At 41.4% G+C, this 14,238-nt stretch overlaps 1 protein-coding gene across 1 annotated transcript in view; it reads right to left on the bottom strand.

The window, feature by feature from the left end:
• The window catches only part of ANTXR1 (ANTXR cell adhesion molecule 1), a 252,599-nt gene that overhangs the window by 145,458 nt on the left and 92,903 nt on the right, over positions 1-14,238 (bottom strand). Inside the window, exons 9-10 of the mRNA XM_077134446.1 lie at positions 6,457-6,517; positions 206-304 (exon numbers count right to left, since the gene is read on the bottom strand). Coding sequence (XP_076990561.1) covers positions 206-304; positions 6,457-6,517 — 160 coding nt within the window. The remainder of the gene's footprint in view (positions 1-205; positions 305-6,456; positions 6,518-14,238) is intronic.

Raw genomic sequence — 14,238 nt, 5'->3', positions numbered from 1 at the left:
TCAAGACTGAGTCCACCCAAAGGGGTGCCTTTTCCAGTTGGAACAAAGACTCTGTGGGGTTGACTATGCTCTTGCCGGAGGCCTTTCCACCAGGGAGGACCCTTCTCTATACGGTTTCGTGTGTGTGGACTTGCCGGCAGATAGGGCTGGGAATTCCCTTCCCTGAAGCAGGTTAAAGGAGCCCACAACCTCAGCAAGGACTTACTGAGCGTGACCGAGTCGTTGATCTTGAAGCTGCAGAGGACCCGGTCCACGTTGCGGGCATGCCGAAAGCCGTTTCCTCTCACCACTACTTGAAATGACTCTGAAATGAAGATCATAATGACAAGATGTGTGATCTGACTACAGGCCATTAACCCGAAATTTCCCATCTGCCCTGACTTAGGGCGTGTGTTAACTATTGCATCAGTGTTAAAATGTTAAAGAATTAGTTTAGATTGGAAACCAAGAGCAACCACACGGGTGCCTTTTATCATTTACCAACTCAGTCTCCCTAGGTGTTCCTCAGGGAGGCATGTTACTTCTGACTTCAAATTCCCACCTCCTTGCCTTGACTCCTGCTGTCCTTCTAGCCAGAATGCCTTGCTCCCTCCTCTCTGTCCATTCAAATCACCAAGTCCAGGAAGCTTTAAAACCATAATCCGTGAAGCCAGAAGGGGAATGGGGGCAGGGGTGCCCACCTCCTCTTCAAGCAATCCAACTCCTCTTTTACCGTTTTACACACTAAATTCCCACAGAAAGATTTCTTGAACCCTGGGTGCCAACAAGTCTTCATAAACCACTGCCCTGTGGCATTCACAGTCTGTACTGAACAATGTAGGATGCAATTAAGTACTGTCTTGCGTTGTTCTTTGGTATGTTCTCCCCAAACTTGAGAAAGGTTGCTCTAGGTTGGGAGTTGTCTGGTATTGGTATTGCTCTCTTATCACAGATGGCCACCCAGTAGGGGTGTCTAGGTTTATGTAGGAATAATTGTGCTTGCCAAATGCTTGGTGTTCAGTTGGCAAGCATTATCTATTTGCATTGACATCAGTCCCTCAGTGTAGTACCCATTTCTCTAGGCAACATTTCACAGGTGTCTAGCACGTGCATATTGATGCATGTTAATAAATATGAATAACACCCTTATGAAGTAAAAACAACTGTCTTTTACAATAGTCCTACTAACGGGAAAACAATGAATGAATGAACTAGCTAAATGTTGAGGAATATGTGCTTGAGTTAACAGTTAATGCTCCATTTTCTTTTATTTTTGTCAACCATTTATGTATGCAATTTGGGGTTTGGGATAATTCTGTGTAGCATATAAAAAGAGAAAGAGATTAAGGGTCCAGGAAAAAATGCAATATATGTGAAAGTGGATTTTCAACTGTAAATTGCTACTCAAAGGGAAATTTTTGCTGGGGGCTGAATGGAATTAGAGGACTAGGCTCTGGGAATCTTCCAAGTTGAATAGATTTCATGAGTGTACATCATCCTCATTCCCAGAAAACTCATTTGGAGGTCACATTTGCTGAGATAATAATGAGATTAATTGCATCCTCATTGTGCCAAGCTCTGTGCTAGAGCATGGCATATGTATGATGTCATTTAACCATCCCACAGCCCAGAGAGGTATGAGTGGGAAAACTGATCTTAGTGAGGTTGAGTGATTTGTCCAAGATCTCATGGGTTGTGAAAGTCAGAGAGAAAACAGGAATCCAAGTCTGACTGCAATCAAATGCCTTAGAACTCAGCCATATTCTCTTAACCATTAAAGTGGGCTCTCATTGTCTTATGACAGATGGTAATTTAGAGATTGGGGTGTGAATTTTTAAAAGGTATTTTAAAATTTTCAGCAAGTTTGCCCATTTTGCAGAAAAGTGAAGATGGTTGTAGTGGGAAGCAAGAAATTGCAATCTAAGTAAGAGAATCTAGAGACACTACATGGGCCACAAAAGAATAGAAGGATAAGGGACCTTAATGATAAGGAAACTGAGATTCGAACATGTTAAATGACTTGCCCAAGGTCACAAAGTTAGTAAACTGGGCCTTGTGTCTAAGTACTCAGTGCCTTTGTTTCAATCTGTATTAATCCTGGTCCTAGGCATAGATGATTTCCCAGGACCTTAAGTCCTATGAATATTAAGGATTGGTATAATGCATGTTGATACCTACACATGAAGAAGTTTAGAGAAGGACTTTCTGTTTTGTGATTGATGGTTCAGTTGTGTTCAACAAGCATTTTACCAAGGGTCAAGCACTGTGGGAGAATTTTACTGTCTTATTTGTTCAATTCTGCCTATACACACCTGTCTCTGTTTCTAATTTGAGTGCTGGACAGAGAGAAATCTGCCTAAACTTTTGCTGATTCAAAATGTTTTCTGTCTGATTTCTGTGGCTACCTTTCCTGTTTCCTCAAAGATCAGCTGGAGACTGTTCGGGGTGAGGGCGAGGGGAGTGTAGACTTTGGAAATGCAGGCTGCACGCCCAGCTCTCTTCTCTTGACACCATGTTCTAGCATTCCCAGTTCAGCTGCTGCATCATCTGTAAAACAGGCTGTCTGCGTCTCAGCTTGGCCCAATCCCAGGGAGTTTAGGAGGAAAGACAGCAGGATACCATAATGTGGCAACAGCGGAAACCAAACGATTTAACCCACTAGGCCTGGGGAGAAGATGGAGGAAATGAGGCTGTGGAAAGCACTCCAGGGCAGAGACGGGAGGTCTCCCTTGCCTGGTTCCCTTTCTGTGTAAGTGTACACCTTCAGTTTCCAGAGTAGCCTGAACGTCTGACCCGGCAGCTTGACTGGAATGTCAGCTCTTCACACACAGAAGTTATGTAACAAAACCCTGCCAGATGAATCTGCCAGCAAGTGAGAACCAGGACAAACTAGAATCAGGATATAACCATTTAACTCCATTATGCACCAAACATCAAACCCAACTTTTGAAATAAGCACGGCTAAGCGTTTCTGGTAATCCACATGCTGGGTTTCAGCTCCTACAAAAAAAAGCCTAGGGATTGCAGGATTTAAGGGACCAGAGATTTAACTTCCAACTTCAAGTGTCTTTGATTTCCTCTTTTAAGGTATATATCCATTATTATTCTTTTCCTAATTATAATTCAAGCTTCTTGAGAGTGAGGCCATCATCTCTACTTCTTCTAAATGCTTTACTGCGCTGAACCCAGGGCTGAGTCAGTCTCAATATAAGCTCATGAGTAAAAAACTCAATGACTTGTCTGTATAGAAAGGGCATAAAAGGGGAAGAACAAGGTGGCCTTTTCCCTTGTTTCTTTTCTTTTTTCTTTCTTCCCTTATGTATTTTCTTTCTTTCCTTCCTTCTTTATTTCTTTTTCTCTCTTTTATTTTCTGAGGTTTGATTAGGTCAGTGAATGAAAAGATAATCAACATCATTTATTATTGGGGAAATGCAAATGAAAACCATAATGAGATACCACTTCACACTAGGATGGCCATAATAAAAAAGACAGACAGTAACAAGTGTAGACAAAGATATAGAGAAACTAGAATTCTTAAACATTGCTGGTGGGAATGTAAAATGGTGTAGCCACTTTGGAAAATAATTTGGCAGTTACTCAAAAAGTTCGACAGAGTACCTTTTGACTCAGAAATTCCATTCCTAGGTATATACCCCAAAGAAATGGAAATGTATGTCCATACAAAAACCTGCACACGAATGTTCATAGCAGGATTATTCATCGTAGCCTAAAAATGGAAACCGTTCAAATGTCCATCAACAGACAAATGGATAAACAAAATGTGGTTAATCCATACGATGGAATATTATTCAGCCATAAAAAGGAATGAGGTAACTGATAGATGCTGCAACATGGATAAACTTTGAAAACACTGTTAAGTGAAAGGAGCCAGACAAAAATTGTATGTTGTGTGATTCCACTTATATGAATTGTCGAGAACAGGCAACTCCATAGATACAGAGAGTAGGTTGGTGGCTGCCAGGGGTTGGGGTGGGGGTGGGATGGGGAGTGACTGCTAATGGGTATGGGGTTTCTTTTTGGAGTGATTAAAATATTCTGGAATGAGATAATGGTAATGGTTGCAAAATTTTGTGAATATACTAAAATGCACATATTGTATACTTGTGGTGGATAAACTTATTCCCTTCTGTTGCCTCATCTTTCTTTGCTTTTGACTAATCATTTTTTTCTTTTTCTTATTTTCCTTTTTTGGAAATGTGAAATACAAATAGTTTTGAGATACTCAATAAATACTGCCTGTCATTCAATGTATCTGAAAGTAAAATGAGATAGTTGCATATGTTCTGTTTGTTCTGGTCACCCAAGACATTTGGGTACAATTGTTAGTTGATATTTCATCCTGTGAATGCTAAATGACAACCATAGGCTTAGCATGGGTATTGGGCTGACAGGAGGGAGGGGTGGGGACTGTGGTGAACTGGAAGGAATGCAGGCTTCTTCTAAAGGGAAGCTTCTGCATGGGAATCCTGCAAATATCTGGAGATGCTTTTGCGAATATCTCAGTTCTTTTGTTCTCCTTAGTCTAAATCTATGCAGTTGCTCATTGTTTCTAATTCCACACACATCTCATTTTATTGCTCCCTGTGGTCCCTGAGCTGACCTCTGTTACAGCGCTTAATGCATTGTTTCGTAATTTGTCTGAATGTACAACTATCTCCCAGAGGGTACTGCGAGATTTGTTGGGGGTGGGGGGTGTTGGGAGCAAGCCTTGTGCATTTTTGTATTCACATCTTTTCATATTGCTTGCCTGGTATATAGTAGACGATAAGAAATGAAAGAAGGGAAGAAGGAATAGAGAGCAGGAGGGAGAGAGAGAGAGAAAGAGAGAGAAAGAAACAACGAAAGAAGGAAAGAAAGAAAATACATAAAGGAAGAAAGAAAGAAAAGAAAAGAAACAAGGAAAGAAACTAGTGAGTGAATTATTTATATGGTTTCCAGCTCAATCACAGCTTCTTCTATGGGCATGCCTTTGCCAATGCTATTCTTAGAATGTGGGAGTTGGAACTGTGATCAGAAACAGACTAGTACAACCATCAGCTCTCTTGACTTGGATGCACTATGATTACTGATACACCTCAAGATTGCGTTAGGGTGTTTTTTGGTAAGCAGCATTTTTGTTGGCTATCAAGATAGCAATGACAGTCCTTGTTTCTCTCCCCCCTCCCCCCATGAACTGTTACTAAGTCAGGTTTCCCTAAACCTGCTTGTATATGAAATATGATTTTAACCCAAGTTCAGCACTACATTGGTTCCATTAAATTTCACCTTATGTTGCAACCCAACACCTGACTTGCATTGCATCTCAGTTTGTCGCCCACCTAGGGCATTATCTTGCTGCCTCTCTCAGGTCCATTTGTTCTCAGAACCCCTGCTGTGGCTGAGCTGGCCGTGAGAGCCAGGTGAGGTCACTGTCTTGGGGGAATGCAATCATCAACATAGAACATCAAGAGCAGAGCAGGCCTGGGTGGAGCTTCAAGTCCTAGTAGGTGCTGCCCTAGAAGCCAGTGAAGACAGGAATTCCCAGAGAGTGAGAGGAGAAACTGAGAGGAAAGGCTTTTGGATAAAAAAGAATTTTACCTTCTACACACATCGTCCAGGACTCAATCCCACCATTCTTTTAAAAATGTAAGTGATCAGTTATTTCTTTGCCCCCCATCCCCACCCCAACCCCCAACACACAGTGAGTCAACTAATCATTTTGTAATACTTTGAACTCCAGCGCCTAATATGCTGCCTGGTATTCAGTAGAGGTTTAATAACACTTTTTAAATGAATTAAAGAAGGGTGATATGAGACCAGTCAGGAATGATTGCACAAGAATAGCCAGCACAGGGAGGTTTTAGGCAGTCCACTACAACACCAAACAACAGCAAAACCCAAATTTTGATCAGTTAGAGAAAATACTGTGACTTAAATGCGTCCAATTCTTTGTATAAGTGGAAACTACTTCTATTAATGACAAAATTATAATGGCCCCTTACTTGGAAAGCTGGAGTTGTCCACAACCATTTCATGAGGACTAGTAAATTGAACAGCTAATTAAGATAAATATGTTAATTATGGAGAAAGATCAGCACCAATTAAATAAATAAATGTACCAAAATTCCAGGGATAACTTAGGATCATTAGGATCTTCTGCTACCTATATGACAAGGATGAGGGGTTAGACTCCATTTCTTTCCCGAGGTGGGGTGAGGGTGGTGAAGTGTGGGGAACCAATATTTCTACAATTTCCTCGTAATGAGGCCCATGAAATTTGGACAGACCTTTTTAAACTTGAGAACCAACATGTTGCTTCTTCTTTTTCTTTTTTTTCCTAGAAGCAAGTTTATTCAGCAACTTCGACCTCTCCTTCTACCCTCCCTGCTGGCTGCCCAGCAAATGAAGTAAACTTGTGATTGGAATTCAATTTATCATGAATTGTCTGGGAACAATTAATATTTAATTTTTTCTTACCTCCTGCACATATGGTGGATGGTTCAGCTGCCAAAATTTCAATGCAAGACTTCTTCAAAATCTAGGAGAGAAGGAAACTTAAAAGTCAATGAACAGATTATTTTGTTAAAACAGAGAGTTTGGGTTTTGTTTTAAGTAACCAAGATACGAAGGATCAAAATTATGTGAAGGTAGGATGGGAGAATAAATTGACAGCTTCATTATTATTAATCAAACCTTTAATGAGTCAGCATTATGACAGATGTTCCAAAAGCCGTAAGAATTGTCCAAGCATTCTTTCTTTAAGCAAATATTTATAAAGCCTATAACATGCCAGTCTTAGTTTTGGAGAGGTTTAGCAGATAGTAGGGGAAATGGGACTTACATTTGAAAACATAAATAATGATGTCAGGTCATATGTGTAGATTGCCTGTGGGAAGGGGTAGACAGTAGAAGCTATGGAGTTCAGGCTGGAGTTGGTGGAGCGCTGGTCCACTGGGGAAGGCTTTCCCTGGAAGGGGTGGACATGGAGGATAGGACTCCATCAAGTGGAGAGGAGTGGGTTAGGGAAGGGTGAGGGTCCAAGCAGAGAATGGCATAAGCAAAGGCTGGAACGAAGGAGGATTGAAAGGTAGGGAGGAAAAAGAGAGAGACAATTGACAAAGCTGGAAAGGATGGAGATGGCCAACTCTCCAGAGAAGTTACATTTTCAAACTATTCAGATGTCCCATTTTTGTTAGAAAGTCTGGAAAGCTGTTCTGCGGAGAGCTTTGATGGCTGCTAGTGTGTGTCACAAGACCCCTCCTTAAATGGGAAATGTAGTCTTCTCTGCAAATGAATCTTGAAGGGTTGAGTGGAAAACCTGGGGGGAACCCCAAGATCGCGCAGCCTTCTGGCCAGAGCAGGGCTTCTTTCCACATTTATGAATCTCACCTCTTACTCAATAATGATTCCAAAATTTCAGCCAAGCATTTTAAACAAGTATAGAGTGTTGAGTTAATTTACTAACCAAATGTGGTATCATTATTTGAGTCTTACTTAATTTGGAATTTGTGATGATTCAAAGAACTGAAGGGAACCATTTCTCTATTTATGAAAGAGGCATTTGTTAAAGCAACCAATGGCACAATTATAAATTCTGAAGTCCATAAAAGAAAGCATCTTTTTGCATTGGGAAACACCCAGTTGCTTGCAGCAATTGATAAATTTATGTCAGCCTCTTTGCTCCAGCTCAAGTGATAAACCCACTAAAGATGAAATCACGTAAAAGATACAAAAAAATTACAAAAGAGCAGAAAACGGACTAAAGGGGAAACAGGGAGAAGATAGAGCAAGGAGTGAGAATACCACACAAATGTATGCTGTGAGGCGCTTGTTTCCTTGCCATAAGTAGCTCATGGATTTAGTTCCAAGCTTTCCAGTGGCTAATGAAGACATATAATAATTTAGGAGATTCTCAATGTGTGGGATAAGAATAAGCCAGACATAATATTTACCCATTCCAGAGAGAAATCCTCACATCCTCACAGAGAAGCATTGGGAAAGGAAATGAACAACATGCTTAAGAAAATCTTGATCTAACATACAGATGACAAAAACATTAAAATTTATTCCTTGAAATAGATTTCCTTCCAACCAACTCTTTTAAATAACTGTATATACCTGAGAGTCATAAGCACATTTTTTTTTGACAATTCTAAAATTTACATTTTCCAGCTACTATCCCTGATCTTCCTTTGCAAGCTTCCTGATTTCACTATTTGTTTTCACCTTCCTTCTAATTCTAACAATTTGTTGCGGTTTATCAGCTTTTCTCTTACCTCTCCTTCAGGCTGACCCAGCTGCCTCACCCCCTAACAGGTGCAGCCTCAGAGCCTTGTCATCCCCTAAGTTTTTCCTGCCTGCTGCAGGGAGCCTGTGACTGGCTTCCCAGAGTCACTGGTCTGCCACTCCCTTCTCTATGGCCCCCCGCCACTCCCCGGCTTTGGGGCCTGACCTCAACACTGAGCTCCTGGTTTTCCACTTACCTTCCCCTCGTGGTCATTCTGACTTGGGGTCATGGACCCCGACTTTATATCCTGTGTTTCTCTGCTGGCCCCTTCCTCCTCCGCTTTCCTCTGATGGATTCAGTCTTTTTGGTCTAATTAACTCTAACCACCCTTAATCATCCTGCCTTTTTGTGGTCATGTCCAGGATTGGGGTGCCCAGTGACCAAGATCCCAGATCCCAACCGCCCACCTAGTTCTGATGGTTTCCCACCCTCCAATGTGCTGTCACTTGCTCGGCCAGTGGGTGCCAGGAGCCAGGTAGCCACCCCTCTTCTGACATGCCCTCAGGCACAAATCCCCACCCAGGCCACATTTGAAGAACTAGAATTCACATAGATGGAGACATTTATTAAATAGCAGCATTAGAACAACACAGAGCTATTTTTTTATGTTTTGAATAAAATGCCTTAGGCATTTGACGTCCCCTAATAAATCATTTTATCTATTCGCAACTTAAGATTTCAAAACAGCCCAAGAATAAAATCTGAACTATTGGATCTAGACAGTCCCCATTCCCCAAACTCCAGTAAAGCATCTTTGAAGGAAATTTTCACCCGTATACCTTCCCGACTTTGGACTAACTTTTTGGAACCAACTCTAACGCTGAACCATAGCCTCAGTAAAGGAAAACCAGTGAAGCTTTGACCACAGGGGCACTCTAACGGCGTTTGTCATAATAAACACATGTTGTATTATTCCCTCAAAGTGTCTGCAATTAGCTGATAAATCTAAGGAGTGTATGAAGGGCCAAAAAATGTCAGCCAAGGGCTGTGATTCAATCCAGTAAAAACACAGCTTTCCCAATCTTAACTCAAAACATCTGGAAGGGGTGCATTACAGAGAATAGGGTAAAATTTATCAGCGAGGGGGATGGGCAGGATTTGTCTGGGACCAGTGGCTCCTCTTAGCCTGCAATGTCTGGTTTCAGAAGGTAGGAAGTCACAGTGGCACTCGGTGCATGCAGGGGGTTCCCTTGGAGAGCTGCAGCCCAGACTGTGTGGTAATCAGTCTGTCTGAATTGCAGACAGACAGCACATCAGCTCAGGGGCTGGAGTGGGGGATGGGGGGTGGGCTGGACGATCTCCCACCCCCTCAGGCAGTGGTAGCCATGGGGGAGGTGCAGACACAGGGTTGGGGAGTCATGGGTGGGCAATACCAGTTAACGGGGAAGAGAGCCAGCACGCTCCCGGCTCCCACGGCTTGGGCTGGTGCCAGGAGATAAATGGCCCCTAGAGGAGACCACCACTGCCTTAAGCTTGACCCAGTCTGAGGAGTCAGGTTCTGGTCCTGGCCCGCATTTACCTGATCTTCGTCCTTTGAGAAGCAGTTTAACATACTAAGTAATGGCTTGGGATTTAGAATCCAATTGTTTGGTCCAAATCATTCATGAGCATTGTGATCTCGAGCAAGTTCCATAATTTCTCTGCGTTTTGGTTTCCTCAGCTGTGAGTGGGATAACAGCAGTACACACTGCACGAGGCTGCTGTGCTGGGCAGATTAAATGAGATAATACAGAGTGCCTGGAACTTGGTACATCCTTATCTAGCAGTAGTTATTACTATCAAGAATTTAGGCTCTGTGGACAGAAAAATTGGGGGGCTCAGATTGGATTTGTTTGAACACAAATTTTTGAAAAAAATCTTATAAACATACTGGCCAGGTGGACTTGGATAAGTTACTAAATCTTTAAATCTCAATTTCTTCTTTTGTAAAATGGAGATAAGAAAACTGAGCGCAAAGGGTATATGATAATTAAATGAAATAATACACATGAATGTAGAGGTGTTTAGAAGGTACAATCAATAGGTTTAGGTCACAACATTCATATTGGACTGGAAAGTGAGGTAAAAAACAAAACAAAACAAAACGTTAGGCTTTTGCTTTATAGGCAGAACGCAACAGATGTGATTGGTCAAAAGATAGTTAACCACCCACATTATAAAACCAGCATGCGCCTCTTGCTACAAATAAGATACTAAGAAACAAGCACAGAAAGATCTTCTGACAGAAGTGCGAAAGTAAAAGAAGAGTCCTCAAGTTCCTCGACCACAAATGGATAAAAGATGCTGGTACCATTATTAATGCAAAAAAAAAAAAATCTTCCAAAAGGAAATGTCCAACTAAACAAAGACTGGTTGTTTACTGGGGAAGGAGATAGGGTAGTTAGAAAAAAAATTAGGTGTGTCTATAGTAAGGGAGGGGTTTCAAAGAATTCTATGAAAATATTCATAATTCATTGATTCTTGAGAAATCTCTGCATAAACTGAGACCTTGATGATAAAGACCCTAGGTTTGTAGAAGCCAAGCACAAGTAAACAAACAAACTCATACACAACAGGGACTGCTGTGCAGTGGATTCCACTTTAAATATATTAAATAGCTCTTGTAACCTGACCAACATACAATGAGGTATGTTTGAGTAATCACACCAGTAGCCACACATCGCAAGTATATAGCACTTAATGGATTTCTAAGTGCTTTCTTATCTATTTTTCTCTTTGAAACCTGTCCAAAAATTGCCAGAAAAGAATTAGGAGGCTTGGTTCATTTTATTTTTTTTCCCCAGCAAATATGATGACGCACGAGGCCTGGGCGAGGCACATACAAGCACACAGGAGGCACAGGCTTTGCCCCAGCGCAGAAGCCCCAGCAGAAGTAATAGCAAAAGTGAAAGTAACGGCGACCATTGTTTGAGGATTGTGAATGCATCAGACATTCTCCTAAGAGGATTTTTTCCCTTGGGAAAAGTGTACAGCCCACAGTCTCCCACAGAAGGACCACAGGCACTATAAATGATGGTAGGAAGCAAGACGGACGAGCTTGGGACCATTGCTTTTGGAAACAGCCAACGTGGGTACAACTGAGATTAGACAACTGGCTCATCTATGCCTTTGGGACTATAAGTATTGGCCCCCATGAATTTTGAAATAATTTAATCTTAAATGTATTAATATAGTGTTAAGAAGAAATGATAGTGCCCTCTTCTAAGTAAATTCCACCCCACACCTTAACAGATAAATACACTCATGGTTAACAATGGACATCGCCCTAGATCCATTTCAGCCGTACGGAATCTGAATTTAAAGTAAAAGTCTAGCGTCCACGTGTCTTTCAGGGATTCAGGTATGATTTTACGTACCCTCATACACAGTACCAAATGAACATTCCAACATGTAAGAATACATTTTTAAGGCATTACTGAATTTTTAAAATTCAGGCTTGTCTTCAAAATATGCAAAAATTTTTGTCAGGAAGGACACTCAGCTGGTTCAGCTAAATGCTACTCTTCTCTCTCCTACTTTCATACTCAGTGAGAGCCTGGATTGAAGGAGCGTAGGACATAGGTGGTTTCGTAACTGAGGAAATTCATTTTTTCTCCACTAAACTACCTCTTATGTTTTCAGAAGGAAAGCTCAGATAGTTGTGAACTCCACCATGGTTTATTTAGTAAGATGAGCTTGTCGACCTGCATCTTGGCGAAATGCATGGCCTTCCTGTGGAGCTGAATCCTGCAGCACGTCACTGGATTTTTGTTCTAAGTCTTGATGTTGTTACAATAGGTTCTATTGGATTCCTAGATATAGGAGCAGGAGTAGAGAGTGGTCTGAGGAGTAACTGAATGTGCCCTTCTGCAATCTTTGTTGCCTCTTGGAAGCTAGGAGAATTTGAAAAATTGCATTTGGACCTTTAATAAGCCAACCAGAAATAATAGCTTAGGAAAAGAAAAATGCCTGGTCAGAAGGTCTGCAAAGTCTGAGTGTAAGTAATGCTTGCCGAAGCAAACAGTCTTTTTTTTTTTTGCATGGGCAGGCACCGGGAATAGAAGCCGGGTCTCCGGAATGGCAAGCAAGAACACTGCCTGCTGAGCCACTGTGGTCCGCCCAACAATCATTTTTTTAAAAGAAGATTTTCTGCAAACTACAGAAACCATAATTGATTCTATTTCTGCTCTGTATTTAGACCTTCTAATGTGAATTGAGCAGGAAAAAAAAAGCCTTCTTTTATTGATACAATCTTGGAGGAGAGGGCAGGGGAATGCCTAAGAGGATTTTATAAGAAACAGAGTTGCAAAACTGTCCACTTGTGTGCACTGTAAGTCTTCCATGGATGACGCATGCTATATGTCCTCTGGTCTGCTTTGTAATGAACAAATATGCAAAGCACAGAGCCAGACACCATGGGAAACACAACTTAGATGTTGCACAACTTGGGAAAAGCATATAGCATGGGAGAGATCCAAGTGCCGAGTGAGTGGGTGCAACAATTAATGCCACCGGAGTTCCAGGCAGCAGAGTTCACAGTGGACAAGCGACTTGGGACGACTCCGTGAAGAAAACAAGACTGTGCAGGACCCTGAGGTCTGGAGAGGCTTCAGATGAGGCAAAGGAGAAGAAGGAGTTTCCTCTGATCACAGATAAGCCTGATTTAAGAGAAGCTGTTCCACAACAAAATGAAGTGCTGATATGTGCTGCAACGTGGACGAATCTTGAAAACATTATGCCAAGTAAAATAAGCCAGATGCAAAAGTTCAGATATTATATGATTCCACTTATATGAAATATCTAGGATAAGCAAATTCATAGACACTAAAGTGGATTAGAGGTTACCAGGGGCCCGGGAATGGGGAGTTACTGCTTACTGGGTATAGAGTTTCCGTTTGAGTTTTTGGTAAAGTTTTGGTAATGGATGGTTGTGATGGTAGCATATTGTGAATGTAATGTAATCATGGCCCTGAATTGTACACTTAAAATGGTTAAATTGCAAACTTTTATTTTATATATATGTTACAAATTAAAATTTTTTTAAAAAAGGTGTACTTCGTATTGGAGGTGGGCATTTATTGAAGAATAAAATATATGATATTAGAAAGTGTCGGAAGAGATTTCTCTTCATATTAGGTACTCAGGGAAAGTGAATGATGACCCACGTTAATAGCCACAGAAAAGCGTTCCAGATGGGGAGTTTTTCATCCCGAAGGCAGGAGAGTGCTGGCTCTTTTGAGGAACTTCAGGAATCTCTGTGAGGTTGGAGTGGAAGTAGAGAGTGGAAAGATGTTGAGAGATGATTTCAGAGAATCTGGAGCAAATTAAACAATGTGGGTCTTTGTAGGTAACTCAACTCTCTAATTCTAGGGATCTTAATAACTGCAAATATAATTGTTGAATACATACTACTTGAATCTATCAATGATTTTTGATGGATGGTGTGCTGGTTTGAAAGGATGTATGTCCCCTAGAAAAGCCATGTTTTAATCAAAATCCCATTCCCTATTCAATACTGTATGTTTGAAACTGTAATCAGATCATTTCCCTGGATGATGTGATTTAGTCAAGAGTGGTTGTTAAACTGGATTAAGTGACGACATGTCTCCACCCATTTGGGTGGGTCTTGATAAGTTACTGGAGTCCTATAAAAGAGGAAACATTTTGGAGAATGGAAGAGATTCGGAGAGAGCAGAGAATGCTGCAGCACCATGAAGCAGAGTCCATGAGCCAGCGATCTTTGGAGATGAAGAAGGAAAATGTCTCCCAGGGAACTTCATGAAACAGGAAGCCAGGAGAGAATGCTAGCAGATAATGCTGTGTTCGCCATGTGCCCTTCCAGCTGAGAGAGAAGCCCTGACTGTGTTTGCCATGTGCCTTATCACTTGAGAGAGAGACCTTGAACTTCATTGGCCTTTCTTGAACCAAAGTATCTTTCCCTGGATGGATGCCTTTGATTGAACATTCCTATAGGCTTGTTTTAATTGGGACAT

This window comes from Tamandua tetradactyla, chromosome 17, assembly GCF_023851605.1.
Source record: "Tamandua tetradactyla isolate mTamTet1 chromosome 17, mTamTet1.pri, whole genome shotgun sequence".
NCBI classification, from domain to species: Eukaryota; Metazoa; Chordata; class Mammalia; order Pilosa; family Myrmecophagidae; genus Tamandua; species Tamandua tetradactyla.
The sequence above is the reverse complement of the archived record's forward strand: the minus strand, read 5'-3'. Positions and strand labels throughout refer to the sequence as shown.